Consider the following 26,447-nt stretch of genomic DNA (forward strand, 5'->3'; position numbering starts at 1 on the left):
TGGATGCTACGCACAGGGTGGAGAAGCTTGACACTAAGAAACCTCATTGAAAGCGATGCTTCTCTACGCACACACACACAGAGCAGAAGATGCTGCCTGTCCCCTGCCCGCCCAGCGAGGACAGGCACAGTGGCAGCCGTGATGGCATGGGGCTCATCCTCCGCCATATCAGCCGCAGGGTCAGTAGCAGCAAGCCCAGTGACCCCCACGGCTCCCAGCTGCTGCTTGCGAGCAGAATATACCCTCGTCTGACTGTGAATGTCAAATGGCAGAGATGTACGTAGCCATCGACATGTATGCGGCAGGGGCCATCCACGTGCTGTGGGATTATTTTTAGCCCGATGGTGATCGAAATGTCAGAAGGGTTTTTATTTATTTTCTCTGGAAGGCTCGTTGCTTGAAATCCTCACCGGCAGAGGCTGACTCTGACCCTGCTGTCGAAGCCAGGTCTGTCATCCCTTCCCGCCCTTGGAAAAAAAAGTGCAATTAGGCGGGAGGCGAGGGTGACTGGCCCAGCATGCCTGGCAGGGCTGGCACCCTTCGTAGGGCAGGCATCCACCCAGCCCCACAGCCCGGCCAGCACCCACCCAGCCAGGCGGCAGCTCCTCCAGCTCCTCCAGCCTTCCCAAGTCCCAGGAAAGGTCTCACTGAAGCTGCAATAGACAGCTATAAAATGCAAGGGACACAGGAGCGGGGCCTTTGAAGCAGACGTGTGATCAGGAAGAGCTGGCAGCCCACAGGACACTCTCGCTGCCCTTTAATGATGTGAGGGACAGAGTGTGACGATGCCGAGGTCTGACAGTGCCCCGAAAGCCCACGGAGCACTCCCTGGAGATGGAGCAGCCTGTTCCCTCCTGCTGCTCTGCCACTCGCTCCACGCTCAGCGCTGTGCCAGGCACAAAGCTCACGACAACTATAGACCTGCCCCAGCTCCTGTCAAGCTCACAGGACCCCATCTGCGCGAAGGGCTCCGGGTGGACAAGCTGCCCCTGAGCTGGGACACCCGTGTCCCTGGGGCGATGGCACGGCACTGCAGAGCCAAGTCTGTGCTATCCCCGTGTCCCAGGGCCAGACACGTCCCCAGCTTCACACACTGATGGTTTATGCACAAATTTGCCCTTTTTCTTGTTAGGGAAGCAGATTTGAGGGGGAACGGCCGCTCAGAAAAGCACTGGCACGTCTGAGGTAGCAGAGCCTTTTTTGCTTGTTTGCATGGCCGGAGAGGAGCAGTAACGGCCTATATTAACACAATAGCAAAGGAGGGCCTTGAACGAAATCCAGCTAGGAGATTGTGACCAGTCCACAGATAAGTGGGAAGAAAAGTCAGTGTTTTCCCGGCGGAACTGCCTATTTACATCTGAAAACAGCACAGACCTTGCCCGGAGGCTGGGACAAACAGCTCCTTTCACTGCCTGCTTCCCATGAGGCTTTCCCCTCCCTCTCCAAGAGGAAATTTCCAGTAACTGAGGTACAAAAATGAATGCAAGACTCTGCTCCAGAGCCAGCTGTAAAACTCATATGGGAAGAGCTCCCCATCCCACGGCCGGCACCAAAGCAGGTCACAGCCTTCGTGTGTGGGGAGCGAGGGAAGAGGCAGCTCTGTCTGCACCCCTCCTGGTGCAGGTCAGGCTTCGGGGGGTGGGTCCAGGTGCCCAAACCCGCAGGCACCGCCGGCACCATGGGCTAGGCAGGATTCCCTAATGGAGGGTCCTGGGTCCCTGGGGGAGGCTGCGATGCCATGTCATCTGCTAGGACACGGTGTGGTGCAGCCATCCCTGGTTTCGTGTGAGATTGCATGAAACAAGGGATGGAAACAGAGCGAAATTTGGCGAGGGGGAACCTTCCTCCCCCTCCACACACCACCATGCCACATCCTGGGAATAACCACCAGGGCTCAGCTAAGCGGCAATCTCTAGGAAACGTTGAAGGAATGTCTTTCTGCCATATCCCATTCATCTTCTGCCTGGACTTTGCATAGAAGATTAGGATTTGGGCCACGTGGTTCTCCTGCAAAAGTGCGGGAATTGTGTCTTCCATAGCTGTCAGGCTTCTCCGTGCATCCGGCTGCATGGGTCCCTGAAGCTTTCAAGGAGCTACGATTGCAGATGCTGCCACGTGGGAGCGAGACCTCATGTTTCTCACAGCAGGCCTGGCGGAAAGCAAGAAAAAAGCTGGGCAATTAAATAGCACTCGTCAGAACATGTGCAGGAGTCCAACAGCAAACACATCCCTCCTATGCACAGCCTCTCGCATGAAGCTGTATCAACATTTACCTGCTGAAAATCTCCAGTTCCTGGGCTACTCTGGCTAACGCAATCCATGGGCCCACAGCCTTGGGCAGCATCCTTGCTGCCCCCTGCCCACTCTAGCCAAGCCTGCTCAATCCTCTTCTGAGAGGTCATTTCATGCTAACACGAAACAACCAAAGATAACACTTTTCCAAAGTCCTCCCACCTCCGCATACAGAAGGGACAAATATGCGCAACTATTGCATTCCTGGCTGGGAGAAAGCAGACGATTCCCGATGTACCTGCAGGTCACACCCCAGTGCGTGGCAGCAAAACCACAGGGCTGGGATGAAGGAGGAAGGTGACCTCCCTTTGACCGTGTCCCAACACTGATTTCGCCGTTACTGCTACCCCTGAGCTCAGGTGAGGCTACCAGCCTGTGCTGCACACATGCACTGCAGACACAGCCAGGTCTTCTGGGATTTGGGAGCCTATTTACCCAAGGGATTTCAGCAAATAGGAGACTAAGTGACTTACAGTGTTTTAAAAACATGTTCCTGAATATCTTTTCTAAAGCAAAGGCAGTGCCATGTGTAATTTCTCTAAAGGAGGGTATAAAAGTGGGTGGCTGAGAGCCCGTTCATTATATCAGAATCAGTTTTCATTAGGAAGGGAAAGTTTGTGTGCTTATTAATTGTTTCTCTAATTGCTTTCTCTCCCTGCTAACAGGGTAGCCAGCTGTCTGCTTGTGCCTGGAGGGCCCAGGTCAGAGCCCTGCGTAACTCATCCCTGATCTGCTAATGTGGGGAACTATAAATAAACGGTGACACCGGAGAGTGGAGGAGGAGGTGGAAGGGGACTGTGCTTCTCAACCTGAGACACTCAGTCTATTCAGCTTACCCAACAGAAGGTGACTGATGACAATCTGTAAATATTAACCGAAGGACACTATTTCTGATAGCTGAGGGCTCTGGCCTGGCAAAGATAAAACAAAATTCTCTGGCTCTGAGCTGGAGCCGGACAAATTTGGACTAAAAAGAAGTTGCAGATGATTTAAAGTGAAGCAAACAGCTGCACGTTCTCCATTAAGAAGTATTTTTACACCATGAGGACCTGCTTAGTTTCAAGATCTGCTGCAGTTTACACACTCCCCCCCCGCCCCAAAATCCCCAATGTGTGACTGTGAAGGAATCACTTGGGAAACTGAAAGGCATTTGCAGATGAGCCCTGGCAATTCACGCCAAGGGGATTTAAGACATTACAGTGACAGTCATCCCTCTGACTTCTATCCCTCCTCCCTTCTGCCACCAGCTGCTGCTGCTGCCGGCACGGAGCGGGCACGCTCGCCTCTGGTGCCCGCAGCACGGCACAGTCACCTGGACAGTCACCTGGACAGTCACCTGGACACCCCGTTTAATTAATACAGCTCTCATGGAGGGGGCAGCGGTGGGGCTGGCACACCCCTCCCCTCTGCACCAGGAAAGCAGGGGGACCACGGAGGAGAAAATCCCTCAGCGTGTCCTGCCAGAGGCAGCAGCGCTGGCCTGGGAGACCCTGCCCATGCACACATGGTACGAGCTGGGAGGGAGGCGATGCTGCGGAGAGGCAGCTGCAGGGACACACAGACAGGAGCGAAGGACAGGGAGGAAGAGCCCTGTCTTCTCCTTCGTCCCTGCAGTAACCCGAATCACGCATCTAAGCATTCAGCGCCCTGCACTGCCTGCAACACCGTGCTTCATGACATGGAAATTTGCAGGCGGAGAGAGGGAAGTAGAACCGGAGTATACGGCAACGAGGACCTTGCGGAGGTGATGCTACAGCCATAGTTGTTTCACCTCCCCGAAAGCAGGAATGCTTAAGCCTGTGCAGGTATGCATGTTACACACAAGCACACTCACACACACACACCCCTACCTTTGCTAACAGCAGAAGCAGCCACAGAGTCCATATTTTCTAGGTTTTACTTCTATATCTGCAAAAAGCAAGTTTGCTTCTGTTTCTGATTCCCTGCAGTTATCGTTAAATGCCTTCAAGACAGCAGCTCTGTCTTCTCGGCTGAGCGAGTCTTTGATGTCCAGCACTGCACTCAGATGTTCCTTGCTTTCCAAAAGGATAAGAGGGCAGGTCAGTGAAAGAGTCAAGGAAAAAAGCTTGCTTCCTATCACTCAGTTTTGCTGTGCCAGACCAAGGCTTGGAAGCTGCTGAGCTGCTTTTTGACACCCTCTGGCCACCTAGCAAGGACGAGGCCATATCACAAGAGCTGCGTGGGATATGGCTGAGCTCGTGGGTCCCGAGCCCAGTGCACACAGCATCCCTGTGAAACTGTGGAAATCTTTGCCTCAGGTTTCTCCTAGAAAAAGATCTGCATCCACCATAATAGGTTTTGGATAACTCTGCATTTGACCATTTGGAAGCACTTTTGATATATTTTCTCACCTCAAATGGAGCTACTTCTTGTTCATCTGGAAGGCTATAGGATTTTTGTTCTACATAGCACTGCTTTGCTGAGTGGGGCCACAACATATTAGTCTGATTAACAAACAGGGCAAACGTATCCAAGCCAAACAGTTTTAAACATATGGGATCTGCTGAAATCAAGAACAGTGCACCTACTCACACCAGGATGACCTCCTCCGAGATCTGGATCAAAATAATATTCTTTTGAGTACTATGCCCAGTTCCTATACTATATATATAAATACATAGTTTTATATATCTATTACTACTTATAGATGTGTGTATATAGAGACTAAGAGAATAAGAATTGCTATGCTGTATCAGATAAGCAGCTTTTTAGCTCGATAGCATCTTCAAAAGTAGCAAATGCTTAGGAAAAGAATACAGAAACCAGACAAAGCATAACATGATCTCTGTCTTTTTTTTTTCGGTTCTGGCAGTCTGCAGTTTAGGGATTTCCTTCGCTGGGGGTTATATCTTGACTGTCATGTTAAGATATAACATGAAATAAGATATAGCATTGAAATAATTATCTACCACAAATTGTCTGCTCCTCATTTGAAGCTAGTCACACTTCTGGCCTTCACAGCATCCTGTGACAGAGAGCTCTACACTGTAGTCATGTTAACTTGGAAAAATACAGTCACTAGCACAAGACATCAGAACAAAAGATGGATAATAATTATTTAATAATAAACCACAGACTTTGGAACAAATGCAGTTAGCTAAGATCTCACCTTCCTAATAAAAGTTGGGTTTCATTTCTGTTAACAGCTTCCTGTGAGAAATGGAAGTGTATATTCTTGCTGAATACACCTAGGATTTTGTGGAAATAGTTATACCTAGAAAAGGATTGGTGAAGTGTTAAAGCCAAAAACCATGTGCTTGGAAGTTATGAAATGCCTGAGTTAAGGATGTTCTTGAAACCTACATTTGGCACACATGTGCCTGTAAATTGTCCATTCAGGTAGTATTTTTCCACAGCATTCCTGCTTTGCTGACAGCCATTTCATCCATCCTTCACCTTTACGGATGGAAGGACATCTCAACTCCACTGGTTAATGTCTGGCAAAGTTCTGAACCATGTTAATCAGCACCTGCAAATAGGCAGCATCGAGTGCATTCGAAGGTAAGCATTGTGCCTGGCCCAGCACGCTGCAAAGAGAAAGTATTGCAGGACTAATCCTGCTATAGGTCTTCTGGTGGCAAGTAATCCGTTAAGAAACTACAGAAGTCAAACCAATAAAAGACCTTACCTTAGATCAGGAAATTCTTTGAGAATGGGCAGAAGGGCTATTTTCATCCCCTCAGCATCAGAAGTTTGAATAAGTTCTAAAATTGCTTTTATAGGATCCCTAAGAGGACCAGCTGCAGGACCCTGGGAAGAGAAGCAAAGGTGTGTTCAGGGCAAGGGAAGCAGCATATATTAAGAGGTGGACCTGTATCAGACTGGGGATCTCACTGTTTGGGTTAGGAGCTTTGCACGACTGTCTGTGCATGTGTATAAGCCTGTTTTCCCTCCAGGGTAGGAGAAAAGAAACTGGGGTGTAACCACAGACTGCTTCCAGGGCAGCTGGGCGACTACCTTCAGCAGCGCAGAATCCCCTCCTGCATTTCCTTTGACAAAGAGGGCAAATGTACCTCCTTTTTCCCTACCTCACCTGTCCTCTCAAGGTCATTTCGCCCTTTGGGAAATGGTTTCCTTCCAGAGGTAAGCACAGCCCCGTACCCATGTGAAAACAAGCGCTGTTGGCCAGACGTGATGGCGTTTCTCCTGTCCTGAAGCAAGCCCAGGGACAGAAAAGCAACCTTGGGGAGAGGGTGAGTGGACACAGATCCTCTAACAGAAAAACAGAAAAAACAGTAAGCAGGGCTAGACACTGAAAAGGATATGACATGGCTGGTAGATGCTGCGTGTGGCCAGCTCCCTCTGAACTACAGCACACAGAAGAAGAAAGCCTCATCCAGAAACACACAGCATTTTTAGCAAAGCAGAATGCAGATGAACTTCCAAGAGACAGCTTCAGGTCTTGCTCACATTTTTCATCAGTGCAGTAATGCGATTAAATTGCTTCTCTGAATTATTGATGCCATCACGTCAACAGAGACTGTGACAAAGCAAACCTGGAGAATGGGCTGCCAAACTGGGGCAGGAGAAGCCCAGGTTACTCTGATCTCTACGGGGCATTAGGAACAGCAGGCTGCATTCACCTCCGCATTGAACATAAATTACAAATAATAGCAATATTCCAAGACAGCTTTCTCTCTCTTCCTCCACACTGCAGACAAACAGCATGTCTAGCTCTGCACAGCACACAAGCTGCACTCAGCTCTTAACGCACCGATACTGTAAGGCTTCATACTTGGCAAGCTCACTATTACAAAATGCTAATTAATTTGAAGGTGTCGGATTTAGTTAAGGGCTACATAGACAGGCAAGGTCAGCCTGCAGTCTGATAGGACAAAAAAGAGGTGTCTTGTCAGCAGTGCTTAAGTGCCTTTGACACATACTGCTCTTAGGAGAGAAGGAAGGTATTTCCTAATGTGCTTTAAGGACGGAGGGGAAGGAAGAGCCTGAAGAGAGGGCAGAGCAGGGCAGGGAGCAGGTGCAGCCTGGGCAGCAACTGCACGATAAATTCAGCCTGCAGCAGAGTACATATTTTGCATGCATAACCGTGTACCTCATTTGACTGAGTATCAGGCTGTCCCCTGCAAATTGCTTATGCATTTCCTCCCCGAGGTTTTCGGTGCTCCCACATCAATAAGAAAGCGAACAGACTGGGGACGCAAGGGAAACAGTGCTAACTAGATGCAGTCTTTTTTCAACCAAGCTGAATGTAGGGTTTTAGTACATAATTAGATTTCCTGTATCTCCTTTACACTATAAACCCAGCTTTCCTTGCACATTATATCCCAAGCTGATGCTGAGCACAGCATTACTGGTAAACTTCAGAGTTAAGAATAGAGCATCCTCTTGCTATTCCCAATGGCTCGATTGCTCAAAGCATTGACTTGTCTGTGATTGATCACTCCCAGAGAGGTGGGTCTTCAGCTAAAAGCACTGCCAGCTTCCAGCTTTCCACCATGAAACTAATGCATTAGCTGTAATGGGTCTGAGAGGTTTTTAGAGGAGCCTACAGACGATCATTTTGATTTCATTTTATTCTTTGGACAAAGTCAGAATTGCTGACAAATTACTTGCAGGGGGCTCGTCTGGGAGAAAATAGATTTCCAGTCCCTAGCACTTAAATTCACAAGTCGTGACAATGACTCAGAATTTGTGAAATTATTAAAACCAATAAAGCCGAGGCTTTTTATCTGCTGTGTCACATCTGAGTCCTGTTACCAGACTACCTTTGCAATCATCGCTGCGATGCTCAGTCCAGCCTCTCACAAAGTGCTGTGCCCGGGTGCCCTCAGCCTGCATTTGCACAAGAGCTGTGCCAGGGGACATTGCACAGCAGCAGTTCTCTGGCTGGAGCAGCCACAGGAGGGGATGCTGCTGGCATTGCAGTCCTTGTCCTTGGGCAATCAAGGGACCCATTTGACAGCCTGGTGACATCTGCAGATGCCATGTGTGGCACTGCCAACTACACCGGATTACGAATTAAGCAAAGAGGCTTTTTTAAGCTTCTGAAGTTGCTTTGCAAATCAGACCTAGCATTTTTCCACAAGTTTTCTGCAGAGGTGTGGCTCTTCTTTTACACCCCATCCATCCCTTTTGCAAGGCATCTTTACCTCCTAATGGTGTGAGGTGTTTACGCCCACAGGAAGACTCACTCCTCCCTGCAAGCATCACCAACCACAACAGCATCAGCAGGTTTCCATCCGTGAGGAAACACTGCAGCACACGGAAATGGCTCACGCAGCCATCAGCCCAGCTCTGAGGGGCTGGGAAGGGTCTGCGGGGAGGGAGGAGGCTGGACAGAGGGGTAACAACACATACCCCATGTCCAAGGAGGAACAGCAGACGGGGCAATCCACGGAGAAGGTGAAGCCCTGGAAGAGGTGGAGCAGTTGATTTGGTTCATCACCCCAGAGGCTCAAGGGAAAGCACTGGGGGGAACACAGCTCTTCCTCTTCTGCACCGCCATGCCATGTACCAAAGGCTTGCCTGGGGGAGCTGACAGCTTTGGAGCTGTCTTACCAATTCAGAGGATCATGCTTCATTCTTATTTCAGTGGCAGGAGTGTGAATCTTGCCTCCTCTAATTGCACATTTCAAAACTATAAACTAACAGCTTCTGGCAGATCAGAAGGGCTGTCAGCACATCTGACTGTCATTTCTGTGAAGCTGGATACCACTGTGGTAAGACCTCTTAAGCTTTTCTGTTGCTTTCAGAGCCTTTTCCTCTGCTGGTACTGTTCCTGATGACAGAGAGCAAAACTGTAACCATATCAAAGACTTACTAAGCACTCTTTAAAGATGGTTTGCAGCATCCTATGATCTTCTTCTATCTTGCTGACAATCCTCTTCCTCTGCACAGAAGATGGTTTCCTGGAAGTGGTCAGGAGGACCTGCACATATTCTGTAATAATGATGACATTGACAGCCTTGACGAGGGCCTGTTCCAGAGCAAAGAAGACCAAATTAACTTCCCTGTATTGAGCAAGGACCAGACCATACCTATAGGACTCTGACCAGTGTAGACAGGGGAGATAGGGTCCACGCCAATGGGTGTCCCATGTCTCTACTTAAGTATCCTTTTAAAATGCCTGGTCTAAGATATGGAGTACCTCCAAGCTGTACGTGGATGACATAAACATTGATGATAAGTGTGGACACATCCAGCCAAAAGCAATGGGACCAGTTAGCTGAGCCAGAGGTCACTCACGCTCCAGAGCAGCAGTGACACTTGGCTTAACCCCAAGCTGACAAACACGTTGCTTGGGGACAGCCTGGACTACAGACAAAGCCAGATCCAGGCTCCCTGGATCATCCCCACTAGACACGTCCCAGGGCCATACCTTTGGGCACACAGTTGTGGCTGGGCACAGAGGAGTCACCTGGGCACCTCTGAGCCACTCACTGCTTGCTGAGAAACCCCAGTGCCAAGACTACGCAGTGCTCGAAGCGGGCGGGAGAGCAAGCGTTTCTAAGGGGAGACAGGCTGCTGCACAGAAACCACATTTTCATTAGCAATTGAAATCAGCAGTTTTAGGCTGCAGTCCAAAGGTACAGGAAATCCCCAGCCCTGTCCAAAAGAGACAAAGCAAGAGACAAACAGCTCTGGCACAGCACTCCACCACTGAGCTGCTGCTTGCCCCAGCACTAATGTGACATAATGTCCAGTGACAGACTCTGAACAACAGCAGAACAGCTCCTAATTTTTTCTGTTCCATTACCTTTTTCCACATTTCAAAATGTTAATTAAAATCGGCACTGACAAAAAGCCTGCAATCTGGCAGGGTAAGAGAAAGGGAGTCCAGTGCTTAGGGGCACATGTGCGGCACAGGTAGCAGCAGCAAATCCAACCTGTGTGCAAAAGAGGACACCCCAGGTACCAATCTCTCTGCTGAAGAGCCAGACTCAAGGGTGTCCTGAGACCCTAGACAAGTTGTTTAGGCTACTGCAAAGGTGAAAAAACTTAGGTACTCTGTGAGGTTGTTCTTCACCAACCCTGGCATATTTAACTGCCTGAGAGACTATGTCCTTTGAGGATCTGGACCTTTCACCTCTCTCTGTGTCCACTCTCCATCAAAAGGATAAATATTCCTTGCAACTAAGGTTGAAGCACACTAGAAGCTGAGAAGATTTACAATATAATGGTATTGGGGCAATGGTAGGATCAGAGGTGGCCCAGTGCTCCTGCTCTATATTTGGGAGGTACATTCAGTTTCCACGTTTCTTCACTTGTTGCTTTCTCTGCTGAGATTACAGAAAGGTCCTAGCTGGCACAGTGAGGAAGATATCCAACTCTGTTGGACAGAGGAACTGGACTGAGACCATTAGATCTTTAAAAGCCCTTTTAACAACAGAAAAAATTGTAGCCTGGATTAATATTGAAATATTGTGCAATCCAGAGGTTCAAGGACTACTTTTAGTGATTTCCTAAGTAATATCTTGTTCTTACTTTCTTACTTATTTCTTACCTCATATGTGTCTGTTTTTTTCTTCACAAATGCCAAAAAGCTTTGCTTTAAGGATTCAAGGATGTGGTCAAAACCGCTGTCACACCTTCTGAAGTGCTCCTTCAGTGTTCCCTGAGGAAAAGGGACAGGCAGAGTCAAAGGGTGCACACGCAGAGACACCACACAGACAACAGACAGGGATTATTGTGCTTTTGCCCCTTCTGCTCTGAGAAACAGACTCCTCCATGAGCTGCAGCATCCTGTGCCTTCATTTCAAAGAAAAGCAAAACATTAAAGAAAGAAACGATTCAAACTCAGGAAGGATGTATTACGTTCTTAAGCCCAAACCTGGAAGACCAAAAACTACAAAAAATGGGTGGCAATAGCTCTAATCTGGGGACTATGTAAAACGTGCCCCTACAGATGGGGAGCGCAGGAAGAGCCAGCTGTTCTGTGCCCTTCTGCTCTGGCATCCTGCTCCCAGCACGGCCGTTGCCTCTTATTCAGTGGAAAAGTATAAGGATTATTCAGCAGGCAGGCAGGGGATAAACTCTGTCTTTCATGATTCAGAGCCCATGTCGACACAGCCAGAGAAGGACTGAAAACCTGAGCCCTAGGTCTCCTGTTTCTCCCCAGGGCTGCCCACGGTCCCTGTCAGAACCCCCCCCAGCTCCCATCTCGACACGTGGGCCCATGGGACAGGCTGGCAATGAGCTCTGGAGACCAAAACTGCACAGTGTAGCCAGGGTTTCTTTTGTCATTTTCCTTCTGCTGCCGTCAGCATGCTCAAGGGAGCCTGTGCAATGAGCCTGAAGATGCTCAGGGGAGCTTCCCAAGGAAACGCATAACACGACACGCTATTAGGAGCCTGCAATTGTGTGTGATCTTGACATGGAGCCCAGGATATGAAGGTGGGTGTCTGCTCTAATAGTCTAATATTAGAAAGTGTGAAGGGAGGGGAACTTATCCCAAAGGAGGGATACATTTCTGATCAGCCTTCTCTACATCCTGACTACCCACCACAGCTTTGGGCTCTGTGAGTTATCACTGCCCCGGGAAGATGCTTGGCTGCTGGGGATGAGTAGGTACCAGGTGAAGTTCAACCCTTCAGGTCTGGGTGCTCAGGAGCAGCATGGGGTACCCATTTGTAGCACAGCAGCAAATACTACAAACAGTGGAACTGGGATCACAAAAACTGGAAAAGATGAAACTGTCAAGATACAGCTTCAGACAAGGCAGAGGAGGGTACTGGGTCTGAAGATCAAACTATGGTTTCAGCCTTTCCAAATCAGGACATGAGAGTGAAGTGCGTGCCTGCCCTACAGTCTAAAAATATTCAGTGTTAACATGAGTCTCCCATACCTTGACTTTAGAAGTGACTGTCTGCAGAAAATGCTCTGTAATGTCATCTTCCATCCTGTCTAGAAATCCATTTACCTTAACATCCTGGCCAGTGCTGGCACTGCAAATGTGTGTTAGCTTATGCCAGACAATCCTGTTAAAAAAAAAGGAAGCGGGGAGAGATATGGAAAGTATTGATCAGATCAAATCAGGCTATTGTCTCAGATCAAAACTCTTCCTACAGTAACCTACATGACTCTCTGGGTAATTGAATGGGCACACACTCAGGTCCAGGGCTAGCTTAGTGACCCACGTATGTGCACCCATCTTTTGGATAGCTCTCATTAAGATACTGCCACAAGGACACGAAAGCTCAATGCACACAAATGCCGCTTGTACCCATCACTAGTGAAATTGGATAAGTAAAAATTCTAGTATTTTCAAAAATGAGTAGGCATGAAGGGGCCTTGACAAATGGAGGCTGGGTGAGCATCCTGTGTGCCTCCGACACCCTACAAATACAAGACAAACAATTATGTTCCATCAGAACAGTCTTCAAATCAGCAAATCCTGGCCAAAATGATCACCAGCTTGTAACCGGACATTTTACTTTCTGGAAAAGCTCAGTGTATAACTTCATTCTCAGTATCACTGTAAAGGATTACATAAAAGAGCCTCGTAACTATTCAGTCTAGGATCCAGCATCAGCAACATGCAAATACAACAAACAAAACAGCTACCTAGGCTCAACGCAAGGCTCCGATGTCAAGTAAGCACTGTGCATATGCTGGATTTGGGCGTTTTGCTGAGTCCAGAGATTCCCAGATAATTTAACACAGGAAGAAGAGAAGCAACCTTGTTTTCTCCATCGCTGCAAGCACTTCTGAAATTAGCTCGTAGGTGCAAACAGCCTCCCCCACCCTTCTGTGCTTTATTTCTTCCCTTCTTCCTAGCAACACCAGGGAAAGCCTGGCATGTTCGACAGGGTTTCATTCAGCAAAGTACTTAAGCTTGGGCTTACCTTGAAGTGCGTAAGCACACGCATCTCAGTGCAACATTTATGAGGCTTTCCTAATGAGGGAGAATCAGGTCAGGGAGAGGTACCACATCGCAACTCATGGCAGGGTTGTCCAGGAAAATGTCCACACATGCAACACGGCATTGCTGCCTGCCTCCTGCTCAGGGTCGTGGGCACCAGAAAGAGCAAGATGGTGGACACAGGCTATGCCCCCTGCACCTGCAGGGCCTGGGAGCAGGCAAGAAGCAGCAGTACTGGGCTGCCAAGGCAGCAGTCCCAGCCACCGCTCTCTTGCAGGGCATCTGGGACAGCTCTGAAGGGGTCTTGCTGACCCCAGCTGGCTCCCTCCATGCTTAAGGGTTGGTGTGCATGGGGTTGGATGACCAGATCCAGCTGGAGGCAAGGCCAACCCCATAGCTGAGTTAGAAGAAGATCAGACAGCAGAAAATTCATTTTGCTCCACATGCCACTAGGTTCTGGTTTCTAACCTGAGAATGCAGCAGTTCTCCAGGATTCGTAAGCTGCTGCAGATCCCAGGGCAGCCATCGAGCTGGAGAAAGCTTCTTACTTCATTTTCATAGCTAAATTAAAACAGGAAGACGTATCTTTAAGCTAGCATGCTCCGTAACGCATCTGACAGCATTAGCCCAGCAGCAAATGGGAGGAATATTCTGTGATTATTTGTCTTTTCAGCATGTACAGTTTCACACCCCAAGGGGGGATCTAAAGCAGGACAAAGACGGTCTCTGTCCTGCCCAGCTGGTGAGGAAGGAGAGCGCAGGAATGGCACTCCTTCTCGCAGGAATGGGAGAGCCCTCGAGCTGCCCGGATGCCACTGCTAGGGATCAAGAGGCAGGACGTTCATTTTACCATTGCTGTCGCTGCAACACTTGCTTCTGGGAAGCAACTAAAGCTTTGCCGATAAAGCCGCAGAATAAAGCCTCAGCGTGTATGAATAACCCACAAAGTCTATCGACTGCTTCGTCACAGCTTCAGTCACACAAATGGCTCCTGGACAACTCTGTTTTATAGGAATTTCCTTCCCCTCATAATGTGAAGGGCCAAGGATCTTAAATCAAACCTCCTTCTGAAATATTCATCTATAACCAGCAGCACTGGCATTTTCTGCTGTGGGGGATACACAGGGAGGGAGATGCCCAAGAGCAAAAAGCAGATAAAGGGAGCCAGAAGAAGTGGTAAGAGGGCAGAAGATGAGAAGAAGACATTCGTCCTCCTCTGAGAAGCAGGACAGAGCAGAGCTCCCCACCCTCCCAGGGAGCCAGCAGAAAGCACCGTGCCCGGGAAGCACAGCCAGGGTAGGAAGGGCCAAGCCTGGGCACCAGCCACGTGGCTGCCCCTCTTTCTGGTTGTTTTTAAGGTCTGAGCCTCTCCAGAATAAACATCCCCCAAGGCTTTAACCTGTCCAGGCAAGTCCAGGTGCACTTTGTTCCCTCAGCTTTAGTCCGACAGCAAATGCTGAGCACATAAACGGCAGCAAAGCGCGGTCCCTCCGGTAACAGCTTGATGGGAAACAGCCATCAAACCAAAGAGGGGCAATGGCAGATCCGGGTGAACACAGCATCGCCAGTCGCTTCATCAGGATTTCTTTCTTTTGAGCACTGAGGACGTTGCCAAGGAGGAAAACAGCATCGCTCCTACCTCTCCAGGAACCTCAGACACTCCTCCAGGCACTCAGCTTCCACCTTCTCGCTCAGGCTCTCACTGACACGCGAGGCAGCCTCTGTCTTCTCTGTTAGTATCTGTGGATTTCAAGGCATGAGAGGAAAGCAGGACAAAGCCATTTGTTCCCTATGCAGTGAAAGGAATACATCCCATCCCTCACTCTGCTGCAAATCCCTCTGCCTTCTAGGCAACAACTTCTGTTTCAGTTTTGAGATCCACTGTGGAAATAAAAGTATTTTTAGGAGCCTGATTTTAATGCTTGATCCTACACCTTTGCTACCGCTGCCTTCGTTGCGGTCAACAGGCTGGAGTCAAGCCCTGCACTCGGGGGAAAGCCTGTCCCTACAGATGTTCTCTGCTAGCGATGTCCAGCCCGGCAGCTCAGCTCGTACAAAGACCTGCCATCTCCAGGAGCACCTGCGCTTCTACGTGACTCACCCTTGCAGATAAATTTGGGTGCAGCGGCTAAAAAAAAGGTTAGGCAGCTCTAACGGTGTGCCTTGCACCTCTGCCAGGGTCTCCACCAGGGATGTCTGAAGAAGATAGGTGTCATCTTCCCAGCCACCACCGCTCACGCCTGACACGGCAATGCGTGTTAAACCCCACGGCGCCTGTCTCGCCCCACTGACCCCAGTTGAGTGGCCCAGGTGTCTGCAGGAGAGCTAAAAATCCAGACAGCTAAAAATCCACCCCATATTGGGCAGGCTTGAGCAGGTGGCAACTTAATGCTGCCCATTAGTTGCTCTGTGGAAACAAAAGCTTGCAAGGGGAGGAGAGCCAGATGGATAAAAGGAGACAGATGGACTCATACGCTGTGCTCTCCCAGTGCTCTGGGAAGCGTCAGACAGAGACAAAGGGTGACTCACATCGTGAATGGGTTTTTCCACTGCTCACAACAGATGTAAAAGTTCACCCAAAGGGACAGGATAAAATATGCCACCCCAAAGTGTCAGGAAACCATGGCTGATGAGTTTCCATGACACCTTGTTCATTTTCTATCTGATCTTTAAGCGTCAGCCTGAGAAAATTGAGGAGGTGGTGATTTCATAAGGCTTGCCTACTTATCCAGGCTTTTCCATCACCTACCCCAGAGCATTCAAACCTGACAGTTACACACACAACAGAGCAAAACCACTCGTGCTGAAGCATGGCCAGATGTTGCAGGTATGAGGACCACAGCATTCAAACCAGGCTTTGGCCTGGTCCCCGTTAGAAACCTTTGCCCTGTCAGCCAGAAGCAGGAAAAAAAAAAGCCAGCTCAGTAGCTAAAAGACGTTTGGATGAGGTGCTTAGGGACATGGTATAGTGGTGGTGTTGGTAGTGTTAGGTTTACAGTTGAACTCGATGATCTTAAAGGTCTTTTCCAACCTATACGATTCTGTGATTCTGTGATTCTGTAAAAGCCACCCTAGCGCAGGTACATCGCTGAGTACTTCACTGCTCCGCTGCTCCAGCAGGCACAGGGCAAGGTGAGGAGGGAGCAGTCCCCTCTGTGAGCTCTGCGCTTGGTGCCTGGGTCTGAGTTGGGCCAGAAAAGTCAGGTTTTGCCAGCTAAAGCTGTATCCTCACAAGGAAGGCCAGCTGCTGTTGATCTGCAACACCTACCGCCAGCCTCCAACGGGGAGCCTGAGGTTGTCTGCCATCCCAAAGCACCATGGGGCTACTTCCCTCTCTCATGACCTGAAACAGGACTGCTGCTGGGGTGGTGGCAGTGGAGAAGAAAGACACAGTCACGGCAACCCAGAACCTGCCCCTGATCTCTAGCATCACTTGAGTCCACATGTAAACTCCAGGATTTATTTTAAGCCTTCTGCGGGTCTTGATCCAAACACCCTCTGGCCATGGTGTGTACTGCTCCTAAATCAGCAGAGTGTGCTTCTGCGATGCCCTTCGAGCACTCGGCTTCACTGTGCTCTGAAGTAGTTCCTTGTGCTGCCTAATCCATCAGGGCAGCAGTCGCAGCTGTACCCAGCACATGAGCAGGGAGCAAGCTGCCTGCATTTGCACTGCCAGATATGGGGACCTGCCGTGGCTTGGCAACTCTTGCTGCTTTTATAAAAGTGCTCTGCAGAACTCACACAGAGCAGACTGGTTAACATACACCGCGACTTTCCAAAAGGTTATATGAAAATCCAGGTGCATATATGAAAATGCAACTTCAGCTTGAATCAGCTAATCTCAGGCTCATCCTTTTTTAGTTAGTTTATTTTTCTTTACATACGCACAAGAGAAAAGCAGGTTTGGGAGCAAAGAGATGCAGTTTAAGCATGACAGCTAACTTGCAAGCTTTTAATGCAGAGAGCTTAGCCCAAGACATGCAAAACTGGGTCTTGCCAAATACCTACATACTTGCGTGCAAAAACATGACTGCCCCAAAATATGAGAGCTTTTCAGTTCCCCCCGGTTTACCTGAATGACTGCAGCATCTGCACAAGGGGGTTTCCTAATATCAAAGGCTTCTTTCAGGGCTCTCCCTACTTCCTTCTAAATATTAAAAGAAAAGAAAAAAGAACAGTTGAGATACAATGGTATTCATAATGAGTTAGATTTCCCAGACTCTCATTATGCATTTGGACTAGATGAATTTCTGTCTCTATGTTTTTGGCTGTCTCGTTTAACCCAAAGCCTGGCTATTTTCCAGCTGACCTAATAACATTGTTCTGTTTTGTTCCACATTGTTTGTTTGAGTTTAAATGATTTGCAGCTTCCTTTCATCCCAGTGTCAGCTCCGGTTATCTACAGTCTTCCCTAGTTAGCTTGGCTCAAGTGAAGGCGCCCACACAGCAAAACAACACTTGGACACAATGCTGTGCTGCCAGCTACTGTAGCTGAGATTTTCCACCCTTCCCAGCTCCAACTGGCACCCACATAAACCAGCCAGTGCTAATTAAAAGCATTCCCTCACTTGAGCCAGGGACCTGTGAGTGCAAAGCGGAGTTGGGTTAGTGTTTAGAGCTACTGTCACAGAGAGATGAGCCCCATGAGGCTGCATGATGGGAAAATTCCCAAGACTTGGCTGGCTGGTGTTATTTTGAATGGACTGTAAAAACAAAACTAACACTGCAGAGAAAGGGCTCATTGCTTGAAACATGATCTGACCTTTATAGGAGCTTTAAACTCAAAAGCCTGGCTCGCTTATTTATTCTTTCATTTCTGCATCTTCCTCCAAGGAAGTAGAAAGAATGTAAAGTCTGATCTTCCATTTTTGTCTTTGTTCTTTCCTGGCTGATGGATTAGGAAATTTGTGGCTGTCACTGAAGAATTTCATCAAAAGTATATTCAAAACAACTGCTCTGACATACTCATTGAAAAGTGTTAATCAAAGACAAATAAGCAGTTGTAAACAACCCAAGAAAAATTCCTCTCCTCCTGAGTGCCATCACCTGACTGTGAGCAATTGTGTGAACACGATGTGCTGAGATAACACATCCCAGCCAAGCTGCACAAACAATTCTAGCCTGCCCCAGTTGCACAGTAAAATGTGTTGGCTTAAGCCAACACGAAGGTCCTGCTCCCCAATGGGACAAAGCATGCATTTAGTTAGCCACTGCAAGGCAATAACTTGTTGAGCCACGGTACTTAGTTGCTTTGGATCACACGATGCGTCTGAATTGGCACAAGCTTGCCCGTTTGTAGCTCTTCTGGTGACACCCACACCTCAGGCACCAAAGCTCCAACGTGGAGAGGACCAGAATTTCTGCTGTAACAAACAGGCCCATAAATAACCTCCAGTTTCCTCCTTGGCCCTCCCTGTCTGACCAAGACATGGTACCCCATGCTGTAAAAGCTTCAAATCCATGGACGGCCAGCCCGCCAGTGCTGACTGCCCAGCCAACTGCTTCCTCTCAGAAAATACAAGGGGCTGAGTTATAACTTGGGTCCCTCATCTCTCCAGCTGCTGGTTTAAAACATGCAAGAATTTAACATCCTCGAGACCTCTACATTGTTATCAAGTGTGGTCAAAATTGGCTAAGAGGCTCAACACGGGTGGGAGTGCACCGCTGATGCACCGGCAGGCGGGTGGGCAGAACAACTGCACAGCCCCATTCGTTTGGGTAGCAGCAGGTCCTCAGCCCAAATTCTCCAAAGCACATGAACTTCTCGGTCCTCCTTTTGTCTACTTGAAAAAATAGAGGGAGGGAGGGAGGGAGGGAAGAAGACACAGACCCAAGTGATCCTTTGCAGGTCAGTCTAAACCCTCCTCGAGCTTTTGTCCAGGTGTGCGTGTCCAGTCCTGCCATCTCTGGTTTTGGACAAAGAGCTGGTTTTGAGCTGAGGCTGCAGAAGCAGGGGATGGAAAGTTCATTTTCCACCTCTCAGTATCAGAATGAACCCTGGCGTCATGCTGGAAGGTTTGCCTTGCACTCATGTCAAATTCCCCAGTACAGCAAGGGCAGGGGCGATGGATCGACAACCCAATCGATGGCACCATCATTTCCAGTTCACCAGCCTTGCAATCTCAAAAGGCGCAAAGCCCCCTTGCCCTGGACATGTCTGGGCTGAGGGAACACTGCCTGCATGCAGAGCTGGCCGAGTTCCCTGCAGTAGTGTTTGGAAGTGGTTTTGAACCCCACGTGGCGTCTGAGCTCTCAGCACCTTCAGATGTGGTCACAGTTCTCGTTGCTCATTTCTGTTTAAAGTGCTTTCAGTTTGCACAGATATCAGGCTGGCACTCCCAGTGACAAGCCAAGTATTCACAGACAAAGCAGACCATGGCTTATTCTGGTTGGTCTCTTTTCATTTAGAAAAATTGAGTCATCCATTGAAGTGACAAAACCTGCATCATGTGATTTACAGTAACAATTATATATTATAATCGCTCAGAGATAACTGACAGGATATCTGCTCAATTGCAGCTTCCTGTATGTTTGGAATAATGAAGGGCTGGAGTATCCTGGAAAAAGAAATAGAGGGATAAAGCAGGTTTTATAAACTATGCCACTGAGCTGAGTGAAGAGACATCCATAATTTTTCCATATGGAGTCAGCTTATGTCCACTTAAGCTCATTAGCTTGAACCTGGAGCTGGTCCTAAGCTGGCCCGGTTTGAAGTGAGCTGGGACGCTGCTGTACCACACTCTCCAGCAATTCCAGCTGTTCTCTGTGTACAACACGGCACATTGTAGAGCTGCGATGCTTCCAGATCCAAGGTGGCATGAAAAAACGCAGGCAACTCGGGGCAGCATGGCACAAGAGCTCGTAACCACTGCCAGATCTAGGTGAGCCTGCTCAGCGCATGGTGTATCAGGAAAGCAGAAAACCCGTGGTTAAACAAAAGCTTTCTCCAGCTATTACATTAGAGGGAATTTAAAAAAAAAGAGAGTTAAATTCTCCATCACTGTTAGTCAGCGTCTGCGAGGGTTTGTCAATGAGTCAGTGACATGCTCTAAGATAACCTCACTAGCATTACCCTGAGTAAAGTCATTTCCTTCACTGTAATATTTGCTAAAAACAGACCTCAAGAACATGTGTTCTTCCCCAGGGTAATGATTAGAAACAGCCCATAAAGATGCTTAATGTTAAACACTGAAATCAGTAGGTTTTAAGCATATTGTCACCAGCTGGCACCTCTGCTCCCATGTTTGTGACTACCTTCGTGTTCTCCTTCAGGGAATAGGTCTTGAGGAAAATCTCTGCAATTTACAGCACTGTCCCTGGGGTGATTCAGCAGTTTGCCATGGAATGGCATGCTGCTGCCCGGGGGGCTGGTGGAAAGGGAATTCGAGAGAGATGAGTGTGGTAACTCCTGCTGCTGCATTTCGGCTTTAGCTGAATCTAAAAGGTCCCGCTGAGTTTTCCAAATAGCATGGTTTCCTCTGGAGATCCCCGTTGCTACAATGCATCTTCCCTGCTTCCTTTGTATTCCACATGCCAAGACAGCATTCTTCAAAGGGGGAGCTTCGCTGAGAAAAGAAAGAGACCCTGCAGCCCTGGAGCTGAGGTCACCTGTGGGATCGCAAGGCAGGATGCCCTGCTCCAACCTTACAGGAGGGCTGTGCTGGGTGTGCACCAGCCGCACAACTTCTTGTGCCGGGCTCTGGAAATAATCCTTGCTATAACCTCAGCAGTGTCAGTCCAGCAGGCTGGAGAGGGCTGTGAGGGGTCCACATACAGACAAATCTGGCAGCCTCAATATCTGCACAGCTGAGGCAAAGGGGCTATAAAAAAACCCAACTGTTGCACACTATGGGCTCATTAACAGCTGGAGAGAAGATGAACAGCATCTTGAAATGGCCCTCAATAAGGAAGCAGGTTTCACCCATAGCCTCCCTTTCCTCCAGATACATTGGATTCTGAGCAGAGTAGATTGCAGCACTGTGAAGGTGCAGCAACGGGATGAAGAGAGATTTGCAAATGTCCCAGCATCTCTTTGCTAAGGAGCAAGGACAGGGCAGCATCCCTTTGGCAGAAGACAGTCATGGATCTTCGCACGTGGGCTCTGCAATGAAACATGGCCAAGATGGAGACCTTGGGGCTCATGCACGCCTGAGCAGAGCTGGCTCAGCTAGCAAGGAAGCAGCTAATTTAACAAGGACATTCCTTATTTTAAAACTGTGGGAATAAAACAGGCAGATTGGGGTAAAACTCCTGACTTCTTACCCGGGCGACTGCAAGTAACTTTTCCTCAGTCTTCAAAATAATCCACACGAGGCACGGTACCCCAAGGGAAAGGCTGTGCTGGGGAGGCTGCCTGGGTCTCAGACATGTCTCGCTGCCACTGTGTACAGAAACAAGAGCTCAGCCAGAGGCCTCTCCTGCTGGTCCACAGCCCGTCACCCTCCTGGCCCCCCCTGCTTGGCACCACAGCCTCTCGCTAAGCAAACAGGGTGCCCTGCAAGCACCCAGCAGTGTTTGCAGCATCGGGGCAGCCACAACGTGGTAGATGATCTTTATCGTGCCCTTTCGCCAGCTATTCTTTTGTGCTGTTTCTTTTCCTTCTTCCTATACTTGCTGCCCAAATTACACTTTTTGCTCACCATTTCCCTCTCCCCTTCCCTCCATCCTGCTGCTGAATTCCTTCTCGGGCTTGGGCAGAGTCACCCAAACACAATTCCATGGATGCACAATTTTACAAGTGTCACATATTCTCTCCAAATGGAATAAAAAGCAGCTATATACCAGGACAACGGCATCTACACAGGAGTTTTCATTAAGGCTGTAACTGTATTCAGAGAGGAAAATCCAAATAGTTAAGTCTGGCATCTCTGCTCTTCTCACTTCCACTTTCTTCACTACCTTCTGACCCAAATACAGTCACAGGCTGCTCTTGCCTTTTTTTTTTTCTTGAAGGAATTCAGCATTTGCATAACACTTAGATTTTTTCCTATCTTTGAGCTTTTCATTATATATTTACATTACATGATTATTCACCTCCAATTTCATGTAAGTTTTCAATATTTCATCAATCCATTACTCTTATCTAAAACCAAAGTTTTACCATTTTAAACCCATAAAAGTAGCAGTGGAAGGGATGCATCCTGGCCTCATCTCCCATGTGCCTGAGGACAGCATGCACCAGCGTGTACCCACTGCCCTGCCTCCCTCCTTCGGGAGCTAGTGAGGGGAAGAGCCCACCCGATGAACTGTTTATGAGCTAATCAAGGGTTTATAAGTGTAATTAATACAAGGAACAGAGAAGCTCTAGGCTTGGATGGAAGCAATTATATAACCCAAAAGGGCTGAAAACCATTAGGACATAAGTAGACTGGAGCTGTCAAGTAGCAAAGTAACCGTGGACACAGAGAATCAAACACCTCATCTACTGCTGTCATACAAAAAGAAATCACAAGAAAGCTTCAGGCTCTCATGACAACCACAACCTTTGAATTTAAGTTGGGCCAAAAGGTCCCAGATGTGTCGCTCTTCAGATCATGGTGAAAGCCACATCTGTTTTCCCAAACTTGGGCAGGAATTTAAGGATCTGCTCTATGTTTTTCCTGTGATCTGAACACTAATGCAGGAAATATGGAAACAACTGGTCAAACTACAAGCCAGATAAAGCAGCAAGACAACCAAGGAGATGACAAGAGAAGTCCACAGAGCATAATGCTGACATAAAGGCAGGAGAAAATTATTCTCGAGTAATCAGAGTATTATGGATCTTGGTAAAAAAGGCTTAACGCAAGAGAAGAAATTGTTCAGGAAAGCAGGACGCTGTGCATGTCCAACAGGAATCCAGCAGAGAGATACCTGCCTACTTCAAGTAAGCCCCTGAGCCTGGTACTAAGGATTTAGAAAGAGGCAGTACTGCAATGAAAAAAGGCTCCGATTCTGAGAGCACAGGCAGTGGGCAAGTCTAACCTCAGCAGGAGTCCTGAGCATCACTGCGTTACAGGAAGCAGGGATTGTGCTCAGAACTGTAGAACAGACACACAGAAAAAATGTAAAGAAAAACAAGTCCTTCAAACATACCTTTTGTACATTTTAAGGGCCCATTCATAAACTGAAAGACATTGGCTGAAGCTGAAATGGTTACTGTCAATAAGGGTGGAAAGGTGAGAAGAAAAAGAGGCATGACAGCAGCGGGCATAGGTGACGAGCAGTCCTGCTTCCTTGAAGAAACCACTCCTGTGCTCCAGGCTGGGGAGAAACGTCGTTTCCAGCTGACTCAGGTGCTGTTCTAGTGCAGTCTCGTCTGTGTTACTAGAGGAACCAAAGGGGGGAATCTGGGCCATCATGTACTGTATTAGTTTTTCCTCCAGATCTTTCCTCCAGAAGTTTGGACTCCAGGTGGAAACAGACTCCGTCTCTTGGCCGGTGCCAAGCCACTCTGCTTCCTTCTGCTTCTCCCACTTCAGCGATTCCCCCACCGACTGCAACGGCTCCAGGAACATCCTACCACTTCCACTGAGTGCTTCTCCCACCACAGTCCACATTCGTTCAGCCAGTAGTGTATAAAGTGATTCAGACTTTCCCACACCATCATTTCCAGAATGCTCCAGATCATAAATATGATCACAAGCTTCAAAAAATTTTCCTTGCTCAATGAATCCACAGATGGTTTCCTCTGCAATAGAGAGCGTAACAACACAACTTGATGTTTGTTCACTTCTCTATAGGACCCACCACTTTAATATCTGAGTACTGAAGTATGTACTTTCCATGTATCGCAAAAATCTTCAGGATCTACTCAAGATCACCTCACTTAAGGTCTGGCACTAGCACCTCTCAGTTTCCTCAGGACAAGCACTTTCTTTCCTCTTTCTTTCTTTCATCCTTTCTCCTCCAGGCTAACTAAGCCTGCAGACTAGTCTTCTGCAGCTGTCTGTCATCATCCCAGTAGACCTCCTCTTGTGGGCAATGCAGGTCCATTAATGACAATCTTTCCTTACGGAAAGTATCTTTTTTCCAGAAGAAAAGCATTAGAGAAAGGACATCTTCTGAAAGAGCCAACAGCTGAAAGTCAAGCTTAGAAGGAATCCTCTGTCTACTCTACAGAAATTCTGACAGGGCCAAAGTGCTGCAAACTCTCTTGTAAGGTCCCTCCCTCCTCTTCACAGTCTGGCATGGCTGCGCGGAGAGTGTCACTCCTGCCAGCAAGCTCTCATCGTAGACCAAGGCTGCTCAGTGCAGTCCAGGGCCCTTTCTTTGCCAGGGCTTTTTAACTAGGCCAAATGACTACGCATACTATTTCGCCCAAAGGTGAAAATCAGAAGGTGGGCTACCTATCTGCAGTGTCTCAGCAAAGGGGATTCATGTAACTCCCCATGACTTCCACGTCTGCAAGAAGCTGTGGTGACTGAGCCATTGCCCTAATCACCAGACACCCCGTCAAGGCAGTTATGAAATCTTTAAAAGTTCAGAAGCTGGAAGGAGAAGTTTTTCATCGCTGCTTGCTTCCAAAGTTTCTTACCCATCACATCCAGCCCACCACTAAGAGTTAAAGTTAATCTCACAACAGCTGCACAGAGCTGTGTTTTTCCTGTGCATTTTACAGATTACAAAATTGAGCAAAAAAGGGTTAACAAGATTTGCCCAAAGGTATCTGGAGCAGAGCCCAGAGGAAAAATCAAGCTTGATGAGAACCCAGGGAAAGTTAAGCAAGGACAGAAGCAGTGGGACTCTGAAATCAATTCAGGATACAGCTTTGGGTGTAGAGTGAAGAATGAAAGAGTATGAGCTTCCATTGTCTTTCACCTGTATCCTAACTCTTCTCTATGAAAACACCACGTCTGTGTAGTAAGAATTAAATCAAACAGGACTGGAGGGAGGAATATGACACAAAACGGAGAAAGGTTTATGCAAGGGTCTTCAGCAAAGCAATGGGCAAACTGCTCAGGAGGGGTCTAGCAAGCTGCACTCGTCCTGCCTCAATACATGCAACACATAGGAAACGTTTACTTGGTACAATGAGCCCATGTACAACCTACCTCCCCCTCCCCATCGCCCACCCATGTACAACCTACCTTCCCCTCCCCACCGCCCATGTACAACCTACCTCCCCCTCCCCATCGCCCACCCATGCACAACCTACCTCCCCCTCCCCACCGCCCATGTACAACCTACCTCCCCCTCCCCATCTGTGGAAGAACAGCACAGTCACACCTGACAGGGTGTCAGTCACACGTACATCGTCTTTCTCACAAGACACATCAGGAGTCTTTGCAGGGATAAAAATAAGAACAGCAAAGAGAAATACTTGTGCGACAAAGGGAAAGTAAAATACAGAAGTTTCCAGAGGAGCAAGTGTTCAGTTGCAGTTGAGAAAGGACATGAACTCAGGTGAAGGAGGAGGAGGAGGAAAGCGTAAAGCACCTACTCCAGAAGATAACGAAAACAAGAGCCCGCAGGGCTGGGAGAGGCAGAGATGGTCCAGGACTGGACACAGAGATAACTTCAAGGTTACCTGCAGGCGTCTCTCCCTCTGCTTCCTTCCTACTGGTTGCCATCTTCAGCAAATTCCCTGCCACATCCTCCCTGCCAGCCTTCTCCTCCGCTGCCTCTTTCCCACTAGCCACAGCCTTTAGCAATTTGCCCGCCATGGTTTTCAGTTTCCCTCTCCTCTTCGCTTCCTGCTTCTTTCTCTCCTCATGCGCGGCCTTGGGCAGCATCCTTGCGTTTTCCCCGGCCATCTTCTCCCACTTGCTGCCTCTTCCCGCGAAGGCTCCCCAGGAATACTTTGTCTTCCTCATGACCCCAGCAGATCCAGATGCTTTCTATCCAACTGGGAATACTATCAGAAAAAAAATTAGAAACACTTCTATGCAAGGTGATCTTAGTGGCTATCTCTCAGAGAAGACATTTCTCCCCAGATTGGGTTTTTTTTCCGTGAGGCTACAGGCTTCAGCTGTCTTCGAAGAAGTCTAACCTGGTTCCTGCCCGTGCTGAGCGAGGACATTTTTATAGGCTGCCAGCCCTCTTATGTAATCTCTCTCTCTTCTAGGAAAATAATGTCAAAAACCTCATACACAATCTAACCACAAGAACTGGGGGAAAGCCAGCGGGATTTTCGGCATTTTCTAAATGACTAAAACATCCCTGCGCGCTGCCAGTGATTTCGATGACAACCCTGTCGGTTTAAGGGAGTTGATTATTAATAGTTTCTATGAAGCACGCATCACTTTCCACCCACCCCACGTGCCCCGGCTGCACCTGAGTTCTTCTTTGGCAAGAAGATCACGCCTGGCTTTGGAGCCAACTTTTTCCCCAC

General features: G+C 48.4%; 2 protein-coding genes across 2 annotated transcripts; both read right to left on the reverse strand.

Moving 5' to 3' along the window:
- On the reverse strand, window positions 1–23,324 carry LOC140653115 (uncharacterized). Its single transcript, XM_072864821.1, has 9 exons — window positions 23,210–23,324; window positions 21,398–21,515; window positions 17,208–17,282; window positions 14,775–14,875; window positions 13,604–13,696; window positions 12,119–12,251; window positions 10,778–10,888; window positions 9,095–9,250; window positions 1–2,149 (listed from the first exon to the last, which is right to left on the reverse strand). The coding sequence occupies exons 1-9, from the start codon at window positions 23,218–23,220 to the stop codon at window positions 1,913–1,915; spliced, it is 1,035 nt and encodes a 344-aa protein (XP_072720922.1). The 5' UTR covers window positions 23,221–23,324; the 3' UTR covers window positions 1–1,912.
- Window positions 23,234–26,058, reverse strand: LOC140653415 (uncharacterized). Its single transcript, XM_072865493.1, has 3 exons — window positions 25,644–26,058; window positions 23,335–23,804; window positions 23,234–23,260 (listed from the first exon to the last, which is right to left on the reverse strand). The coding sequence occupies exons 1-3, from the start codon at window positions 25,927–25,929 to the stop codon at window positions 23,234–23,236; spliced, it is 783 nt and encodes a 260-aa protein (XP_072721594.1). The 5' UTR covers window positions 25,930–26,058.
- Between the last annotated feature and the right edge of the window lie 389 nt (window positions 26,059–26,447).

The sequence above is a fragment of the Ciconia boyciana genome, chromosome 6 (genome assembly GCF_034638445.1).
Source record: "Ciconia boyciana chromosome 6, ASM3463844v1, whole genome shotgun sequence".
In the NCBI taxonomy this organism is placed as follows: Eukaryota; Metazoa; Chordata; class Aves; order Ciconiiformes; family Ciconiidae; genus Ciconia; species Ciconia boyciana.